Raw genomic sequence first — 10073 nt, forward strand, 5'->3', positions numbered from 1 at the left:
ACAATGCTGTCACATGATGAGCTTCTAGGAGCTACAGGTGAGAGCTGAGCGCAGGGTAGGGACCAAAGGTGGATGAAATACCCCAGAAGAAGCACAACCTGTCTTATACCGGAGGTACTACCCCTCTCCTAACACCCCATACACCTGTATAGGCTGCAAGGTTATACAGTAGCTACATGTAATATTTCAGACTTTACTTTCAGAATTGTACAGTGTATTGTACTAATCATTTAGTAACCGATAGGCTATTCTGTGGCAATTGGGCAATGCTTCACCATGCTTTGTGTCCTTCCACTGAAATCTATTTCCAACTATGTGATCATCAACCTTATAACAATCATACACCAGCTAAATGAGACCTGGAATGAATTTTGTCTAATAAAAAACCAAATTAAAATAAGTTCCACTGGAAGACAGCAACGTATGAAGATAAACTGAATTTTCTCGCTGTAAAAGGAATCCAACATATTCTGTCTTATTAAAGTTTTGCTCAAGATGGACGAAGTAAAAGCTTGTGAACTGAACCAAAGTGTTCAATGAGTATGGAACCTTAAAAATATTTTCCTCCATCTATCACTAACATCCAAATAGTGTGCCTTCATACCTAAATGTTAGGCTTCACTAACAACAACAACCCTAATGGTTTAATTAGTACAGGCGGAATTTGTATTTGATGGAATTTCTCCACATTTGTCTTCCATAAGCAATAGTGAACCTGTGGTCCTCCAGACACTGCTAGACTACAACTCCCATGATCCCAATCGATTGACCATGCTGGCTGGGGGTGATGTGAGTTGGGGACACAACATTTGGAGGGCCACAGGTTTCCCACTCCTGCTTTATAGAATACAATTTCACATTCAGAAGGACACGTTTCAAGTCTGCCGAACAAGCTACATGTTCTTCAGTTGGGGTGGGGAGGGAACTCATGGGTTATTCTGCAGAAATGGCGCAGGAGAGTTAAGATACACTAGCTGTTTACGTGAGAGTCTAATTTGTTTTGCTCAAAGTTAACAATGTAAGACAGAAGTGCCTAAAAGGCTCAACATGTCCTGGATATCTCTTTGTTCTCTGGAAATTTTCAGGGTTCTAACTTCAAGCATAAGAATTTTTTACTGCAAGCACAAGGATTCATCCATTCTCTCTCCCACACCCTGCATTGCTGAATGGAAATTTCAACCAAAGGCCTATGAAAGAGCACCTGCCTTCTGTCTTCCTTTATCTTGCCCACTAACTATGCAACATCTATCTCAACAGATGCATACTGAACACAGTAAGTAATAGGGAGGTCTGAGTTCTAACATGCCAAATTTTATTGAGTCACTACAGAGTAATCTATAGTTTGCATTTGTTGCACTGGAGATCAGTGCTCTGGTACCTTACATGGTGCTGTAATAATCTTTCTTTTGCATATTTTATTTTATAATAATCTCACACATTCACACTTAGCTATGATTTGCGCTATGTGGAAACCAACCAATACTCTGCAATTTTCTTAACGTAGCAGATGAAATAGTATTGTTCAAGAAAAAAGGAACGACAAAGAACAATTATTCTGCTCAAGACTATTAGGAAAAGTGGATAGCCACAGCCTCTCTCTCTCTCTCTCTAACTTCAAATAATGAGAAATTATTCACACAGTGTACTTGCATATTATAAGGGCCAGGTTGATCTTGGGAGATCTAGGTCCCCCAATAAATGACATGCAACATGCTGAAAAAATACATTAGAAGTTTCCCTCCAACACAGATCTGAACTACTTTCTTCTTTTTCAAGATGTTTTACAAAGATCAATCAAGCTCTTCCAGCCTTGAAGAAGCCAGCAGGAGATGCCTATTTGGTTCCCCCACTCACAGCATCAAAGCCAACGAGCCAGTTTCTGCCACTCCAGACACAGAGGTTCAGTAACAATATCGGTGCCGAGTCAAAAGAATTTCTCAAGTGAAGTGATAAAAATACAGCAAATGCACAGCTAACCCTAACACTCATCCTAAATCATATCACCACTACCCTGCCTTACACTATGACGCATATGCAAGTTTTCCTCATGCTGGTAAGCTTCACTCCAAAGAATCACCTAGGTGAGAAAGATTTCTTTTCATTCATGATCAATTCCCTAACAACTAGAAACAACAACCCACAAGCATCTACTCCATATGCACTTAATAAAAGTATCGCTGCAAAACACCACAATGTAAGAGTTGATTCACACACTGTTATGTGGCATAATGGCTAAGGGATGGGATTCCTGAAACTTGTGAAGGCAACCCTAGACACCAAGTCATCGTTTTCAGCCTCCACCCCATCATCTAAAATATAGGAATAATACTGACAGACCTAACATGATTATAATGATTTATAAGGGCGCTTCCAGACTGCTGCCGTTTTCAGGTGGGATTCAATCACACCTAGAAATTCAGGTTACATGATTAAAGTTGATTCAGTGTTCTTGCAGAACAAATCCGTCTGTAGCCACCACCACCTCACTGGACTTTTTGCTGTAAGAAAAGTGACAGGGAAAAGCATTGGAAAGTGGGAGATAACACTTACTTGACAGAACATTGTCTAACCTCTCTGAAAATGAATACTCAATAAATAGCCAATGTCATCTAACCTCCCCACAAACCTTGTGCAAACAAATCAGTATGAAATGTTCAATAAGCGGGTCATCTGGAGGTGACCTAGGATAACACTGTAAGGATTACAGGCAACTCCGAATGATGCATGATCACACACATGCGCACAGCTCAGAACTCGGAAGTAGTCCCAAAACGTCATAAAGACGTCATGAAAAGAGGTGGAGCAGGCTTACACACGCAGAGGTCTGCAACAGAACCCCTTCACCAAACAAGGATTGCTTGTACTACAAGAACACTGGAAGCTTCCTTACACAAAGATCACTGTGCGTTCTTGGTCAGTACCGTCTGTGATGGCTCAGTTTGCAGGTAACAAGACAAGGAGGGAGCAGCAAAGCAGCTGCAATTTTTACTGTAACTTCAGAGCATGTGTTCATGCTTAGCCATGGTTTGGCTTAGTGGTGCATGTGAACTGAACCACTGACATGATTTAAGGCATGATCTTTCCCAGCCTACCTTAAAGGTGCCAGGGAACGAAGCTGGGAACAACTGTATGCAAAGCTCTCCTAACCAATAACCCTTCCTACTATTTTGAACATTTCAAAGTGCTATATACATGCCAAGTATCACTTTTTTCTGCATTGCAACTGACTGCAAAAGGCTCATGCAGGCGGTATACTCATGTGAATAGTGTTAACATCGGAAGTGGCACTTACAGAAGGTACATAGTGGCTTCTTCCTGGGAGCAGATGTGCAAGAAACAGGGAGTTGCTTTTCAATGATGTAGCTACTGTAATATTTCAGGAGCCATAGTTCCTCCACCATGACACTGCTTGTGTGAGTAGATCACTTACACACACACACACACACACACACACACACACAGAGTTATTTCCACATATTAGCCAGTTTTTCAACCACTGGGTGGTTTGAAGAGATTGCATGGGCAATGCATGCTATCGCACCAAAACAAGCAAATTCTGTGCACAGATTATGTCTGTATCAAAGAGACTTAAGCACACAGTGCTCTTGGGATGAGGTCTCTGTTCCCCAAGCTTTATTTCCCAAAAGAACAAGACTCTGGATTCCCTAATGCAAGAAAAACATTTAATATTTAAATTATTAAAATACATTTCAATGTTGTGCAGCAACATATTTTTACAATATTTTCAAGCACATGGTCTGCTTAAAAAATAACACCCAATCAAGATACTACTTCCATTTTATAATTTGGGTGTTGTTTTATTGTCCCATTTTCCGTGGATTGTTTTTATATGCACCACTCAGAAATGCAAGTAACTAAGTGGTATGTAAATGTCTTAAATAAATATTTTGAAAGGACTATTATATATACCCTGATGCGGTATAATTCTAATCAGAGCAACTCTTTACTAAAGCAGAAATGGGCAATCCACTACCTCTGTTTTATCAAAGTTTCTCCAAACCAGCCTATCCTTGCTCCCTAGACTGTACTGACAGCCAGTGGTGGAGTTTCATGCTCTGGCACCGGGGGGGTGGAGCGCAGGCGGGGCTGGTGTGAGTCCCGGGGGCATGGCGTGCCACCCGCTAGGGTGTGGCGTGCGTCCTGGGGGCGTGGCGTCAGCACGGGGGGGGGGCAGCCGCAATGGCACCCTACCAAGATCGCACTGCCGGGGGCGGTACACTCCCCACACACTCCTCTTTCTCTGCCAGTGCTGACAGCCAAGCCCCATGGACCTCACACATTTGCTACCAAGTCAGAACTCTGTGCCCTAAGACTGACAGGCAGTGTCCCTTCTGGTGTGTGATAACATCAGCGTATAAGCAGAAGCAAGAGCAGGAGGCATTATTCCGCGATCCTCCCAACCAACAGAATAACCATTACCACTTAGTAGGGCAGGGGTGGGGCAGCATGGCTGCAAGGTTGAGGCTGTGCAGGTGTGAGAACTGGACTGGCTCTGCCAGTGTGCTCGCAGAGCCCCAGTTTCACACCCCCCAGCTGCCTTACCCTGCCCCACTAAGTGGCAGCACAGCACTGCTCCTGAGCAGAAAGGACTAAACAAAATATAGTGGCACCTTGCTTTGCAAACAGCCTGGTTTGCATACGTTTTGGATTACAAACACGTCAAACCTAGAAGTGTGTGTCACTGTTTGCAAACTTTTTTTGGATTACAACCCATTTTTTTTGGATTACGACCATAAAATTTTGGGAGGCCCCATTGGCGAACGTGCGCCTTGGGTTACAACCTGTTTTGGTTTACAAACAGACCTCCGGAATGGGTTATGGTTGTAAACCAAGGTACCACTGTACTCCCTGCCACCTTCGAAATGGGTTTGTTTCCCCAGACTGTGAAAAATAGCTAATGATGAAAGACAGCTAACAAGGAAGTCCTGTGGATGTTTACTCATAATTAAATCCCATTGTGTTCAAACAAATGTGCACCAGAACGCAGCCCAAGAATATAAGCCAGTAGGTCCCTAGTTCAAGTGAAGGCAGTATTTCTCAGCTTCCTACCGCTTGCCATATGAAGATATCCATAATAAAATGAAATCCTCAGTTCGCTGAGGACTGACGTGAAGTGTGCTCTAAAAGCACTTTATAGCTGCTAAATATCGCCGTAAGATCAAGATGTCAAATGGACAGCATCTGGTGCTGTTCTGGGATCTGGGGACCTGACCCCCCAGAAATTGATATTACAGTAAGCTGCTAGATAAACTGCAAGATAGCTAAGCGAAGTTGCCCATCCATCCCAGTAGTATTTCTAGCTGTGTCTAGGCAGTCTTCTGCCACCCTTCTGATGCTGAGAGAGCCTAGTGCCACAATGGTAGATGTTAAGAAAGTACAAAAAGGGACGTGGGTGCTGCTGTGGTCTAAACCACAGAGAGTACAAAGAGAGTACAAAAAGTAGTTCTCAATTTGAAAGCCTCACTTATCCAATACTGTAGATTATTAATTAAAGTTATTCTCCAACCAAACAACAAGCATAACCAAAGCTCATTTTGACAACTGGGCGGCTCAGCCTGAAGGCATGTTACTTTAGCTGGCAAATGCCTACAATGAGGTACATCAACAGCTATGACAGTGTGATATCAGAAAACATGGCATTCCTCTGTTCTCCCTCACAGGATAAATGCTTAACATTGGTGTTGGGGGACACCATCAACAGAACTTTGCGAGCCAAACACTTTTCGTTCTCACATAGATTCCTTGGCTAAACTATTCAGGTACTAAATCAAGTGCAATCAATATTTAAGCAAACAACAACCACAACCCCTTTTCAAAAAGCTGCCATCAGTTACAAACAATGAAAACAACAGCCTACAGGTTGCAGCAGATTATATTGTGGAGAAAGGAAACTTTTCTGTTTAGGCCCGACAAAGGGGGTGCCTAAAATAAGCTAGGAATATACTACAGCTAAAAGTAAACTTTTAATATGTTATGTTTACATCATAACATGGTTTAATTTGAATTTAGTAATTGCACTGTGTTTTAAAAGCAGAAAGTTTCCACCTCCCTAAGAAATAACTATGGAGGGGCCAGTTTCATCGCAGAAGCAGCAATATTTTTAGGGGAGCCATTACAGCAGAATGTGATCCAAGGGCTTTGGCAATGTCAAGGAATATCCCTGGGGCGTACCTCTCAGTTCACTAGATTCATGCAGAAAAGCTGCTTCAGGAAGTAGCGCATCTTGAATGAACCCTACAACAAATATAAAAAAACACTACTGTTTTTAAAGACCCACGTCATACAGGAGCTGAAATTGCGGCAAGCTCAATGACCCTGTCTATATACAAACTAGTGCAAAATACATTCATCCACTAAGTTCTCGGTCTTCCCTTCTACTGTATTATCTCAGTTATTGAAATAATACATTAAACTTCATATTCAGGGTCATCAAGCAATTCAAAGCAACCACACAGCACACTTCCTGGGAAATAAGTTCAGTTAAAATCTGTGAGGATTTGAACAAGGAGACATATTTAACACTATTTTAAAAATTGGAGAACATTTTTAGCCTGCAACTGCATACTACAGTTCAAGTGTCCTCCTATGGACCAGGTGGTTCTACAACGGAATTTTCTGAGGTACATCTGGAGGCAGTTATCGTGAGAGAATTTTCAGCTCAGTCTGATATAATTTGGGAGGGGGATTAATTTGAATTTATGATATATCCTGGCAACAGCAATATTACAAAATGTTATAAAACCCTAACTATCCCCCAAACGTATGCTTGTGATAGTGAAAATAATTAATAATATTGGTCCTAGACTTGTGTTAAGATTTATTAGAAGCTGATGTATCTATGCTTGGAGTTGAATTTTTCTTTCAAGGTAAATAATTATATATCCTAATCTGCTGGTGGAGCATTGATGCCCCTTCCTAAAGCCTCTTAATACCACAAAAACTCAAAAGGGTGTAATAGAGTTACACCACTGTTCTTGGCTTCAGGGCAGATAAATGGCATGCAGTGTGCAAGCCTGGGAATGTAAGCCTCACAATATTTAATGGGGCTGACTCCCAGTTAAGTACTAATAGAAATGTACCCTTAGAATGTGGACACCATCAGCAGAACTAAGATTACAATCCTTACCTGCATTTACCTAACAGGAAGCCCCACTAAATTCAAGAGGACTTACTTCTGAGTTGACACAGTTAGGTTTATAGCTTTACTTCTGAGTAAAAACACTTAGGAGTATGCTGACAGGTGCCACTTAAAAAGCTACTAACCTTGTTCTCACTCATTCCCACACGTCCACTAAAAAAAAAATAGCCCTTGCACAGCTCAGTAGAGTGAAAAAGTAGAAACCCATGGCTTATCCTGCTTCTGTGCTTGGGCCAGAGTTCAGCACCTGCACCAGCATGGCAGAATGAGCTATCCACCTTCAGTGGTCCTGGAATCTACATGCCTGATCTTGATGAAGTATTGTCTCAGCACATTAGTTAACAGGATCTAGCCATTAGCTTGTCCTATCAAGTTCCAAAAATACAGTGTTTTTCTACAACATACACACTAGTTAGTTTCAGTTCTGCTAAAAGAGTGTGTCAAACCCTTGCTCATGCCATCATGAACCCACGCAGCTTCTTCAATGTACATAAAATCTGACAAATGCTTGCTGATAAGTCTATGGATCACATTACAAAACAAATCTGTCAATAGGAACTGTCTGCAGTCATAAGTTCTTCCTTGATAGAAAGTATAGGCTTGTTTGCCAACTTCACTCACTTGTAATCTGCACACATGCTCACAAACCTGGTGCCATATTAACAATTCTCTGAATTACAATTTATGTATGCTTCTTTACAAATGTCAAAAATGCTCAGTTTGAAAAGTTGCCCAAAACTTAACTCAAATACTCACTACGCACTGCACCTCTGTGCACCAACAGCTTTATCATCATGAAAATCAAAGCTTATGTTGAATATTGATCCAACATCTGGTTATTATGACAGGCCTGTTTTCAGCAACACTAAAACTATGTGACTGTTTGATTCAGCTGTTGCCTTTTCAGCTACAGAATAAGTTAGTAAAAAGAATATGAAAAGCTGACTAGCCTGGATGCAGATGAACAGATATAAGTGTGTACTTACTTGCATATTTAAAACACAGCACTGTCTCAAATTAATAATGGGATAGCCAGTTCCTTATAAAACAAAAGCTGAAGAGAACCATGCAAGTACTGAATATTCATACATGGAACTATCTCAACACATAGGCCCAGTAAGCCTTGTTTGTGGTTAGATTCAATAGGATCCACATGGCTGTGGCGCCCCAGCCATACTTGGCAAAACAAAAACAAAAAAACCCTGAGCTCTATAACCAGAGCCACGCAGAGAGCAAGGTACAATAACATATGGTCAGACCCCTGGCCCCTTCCTTACCTTCTTTATTAAGCCTCATCACCTCCCTGCTTTTTCCACCCTCTTTTCCAGCATCTTCTAGCTCTATACCTGCAGAAGAGAAGCAAAAGTCAAGGGAGCGCAGAGGCAGAGGCCGCTATATCCGACGAGAGCGCTAAAGAGTTAAAGGGTGCTCCGCTAGCCAGCGGCTGCAAAAAAGGCAAGATGCAACAATCGCTGCATCTGCCAGGCAGGAGCACCCCCCGGGCAGCCTTCAACCAGGCAACAAGCATCCTTCCTGCCTCCTGATTCCGCACCCAGCAGCACCCTGGCCCAGATCGCCCCCCCCAACCCCCTCCGCAAATGCAACGGCATTCTCCTGCCCCTCCCCCCGTCCCTCTGACAGCCAGCCACCCAGACAGCATCTTCCTCCTCTCCTGCAGCCGGAGGTGCCCAGCAGGACAGCACCGGCCGGGCACAGCGCACCACCCGCACACATGGATGGATGGATGGGGGTGGCTGGGTGGGTGGGTCTCCATGCAACTGGGTGACGGGGGCGGGAGCAAAGACCAGTGCCATGGGGGTCTGTGCAATGCAATGCAAGGCAAGTGCAATGCACTGGGTCGGTGGTGTGCTGGGGGAGAAGAGGCGGCAGGGCATGCAAGCTCCCTCCCTCGCTCGCTCGCATCCACCCCGCTGGGCTGCACCGCATGTGCGTGTCCGGGGAGAGGGGCGCCTCGGCTTGCCCCCCACCCCACCCGCCGCCCCGCCTGGCCGGTCCTTGTGTGCGGCGGGCGCCCTTACTGTGCGGGGGGGCGGCGCAATGCGTGTGCGGAAGGGCGGCCTCCCGGACCCAGGCGGCCCAGGGCTGGCCCAGGAACGCCTCGGGACTGGGCACGGGCCGCTCCAGGGCCGCCATGGCGCCGCCGCCGCCGCTTCTCCGGCAAGAGTCTTCCTCCTCCTCCTCTTCCTCCGTCTCCTCCTCCGCGCCGCTCCTGCCGCCGCCGCCGCTCCTCCCTCCTCCTCCTCCTCCTGGCTGCTTCTTCTTCTTCCCCCGTTCCCTTCGGCACAGGCGAGCGAGGAGCCAGCGAGCGAGACACGGGCTTCGAGAACGCCGCACGTCATCCTCGGGACGTTCCGCCGCCCACACGGGGGTAGTGTCAGCCCTGGCTTTCCCTATCAGATCGGGCTCCCCGGCCGCCGTCGCCGCGCAGGCGCCGTGCGAGGAGGCGAAGCCGCTGCCCTGAAGAGGGCCGCCTCCTCCCGCCCGAGTCCGCCAGGAGAGGGGAGGCGCGCCGCCGCCGCCGCCGCCGCCGCCGCTCGGGGGCGTGGGGAAGCTGGGAGGGCGCTGCAACCGACCCTCGCAGTCCAGTGACTAGAAGACCCCCGGTCGGGCCTCGGGGATGAGAGGAGGCGCCGGCTGGACTCTCTCCCCCCCTCAGCCGCCGCCTCAGGTGGCTCCGCTTCGGAGACCGCGCTGAGGTGACGAGGCTCGGAGCGAGGAATTCGGGTGACAGAGAGCAGGGGGAGGGGAGGGTCGTGGGCGGACGAGGCTCCTTCGCCCGCCTCAGCTGCTGTCCCTCACACGCGGGCGCGTCTGGGTGCTCGGAGTTTCCCGCCCTCCGTGAGGGAAGCGGGAAGAGACACCTGTCAAAAAATCAAACCCCGAAGCCCAGCGC

General features: G+C 45.9%; 1 protein-coding gene across 9 annotated transcripts in view; it reads right to left on the reverse strand.

Annotated features, from left to right (window-relative positions):
- ATXN7L1 (ataxin 7 like 1) overlaps window positions 1-9575 on the reverse strand; it is a 75794-nt gene extending 66219 nt beyond the window's left edge. For 3 of the 9 annotated variants that reach the window (XM_053407256.1, XM_053407252.1, XM_053407249.1), the window contains exons 1-3: window positions 9199-9575; window positions 8437-8505; window positions 6193-6255 (exon numbers count right to left, since the gene is read on the reverse strand). In XM_053407256.1, coding sequence (XP_053263231.1) covers window positions 6193-6255; window positions 8437-8505; window positions 9199-9313 — 247 coding nt within the window. In that variant the 5' untranslated portion in view covers window positions 9314-9575. Of the gene's footprint in view, window positions 1-6192; window positions 6256-8436; window positions 8506-9198 lie in introns of those variants that run through there. The other 6 variants (XM_053407257.1, XM_053407255.1, XM_053407253.1 and 3 more) reach the window with 4 other exon arrangements.
- Window positions 9576-10073: the final 498 nt, after the last annotated feature.

The sequence above is a fragment of the Podarcis raffonei genome, chromosome 10, assembly GCF_027172205.1.
Source record: "Podarcis raffonei isolate rPodRaf1 chromosome 10, rPodRaf1.pri, whole genome shotgun sequence".
Taxonomy (NCBI): Eukaryota; Metazoa; Chordata; class Lepidosauria; order Squamata; family Lacertidae; genus Podarcis; species Podarcis raffonei.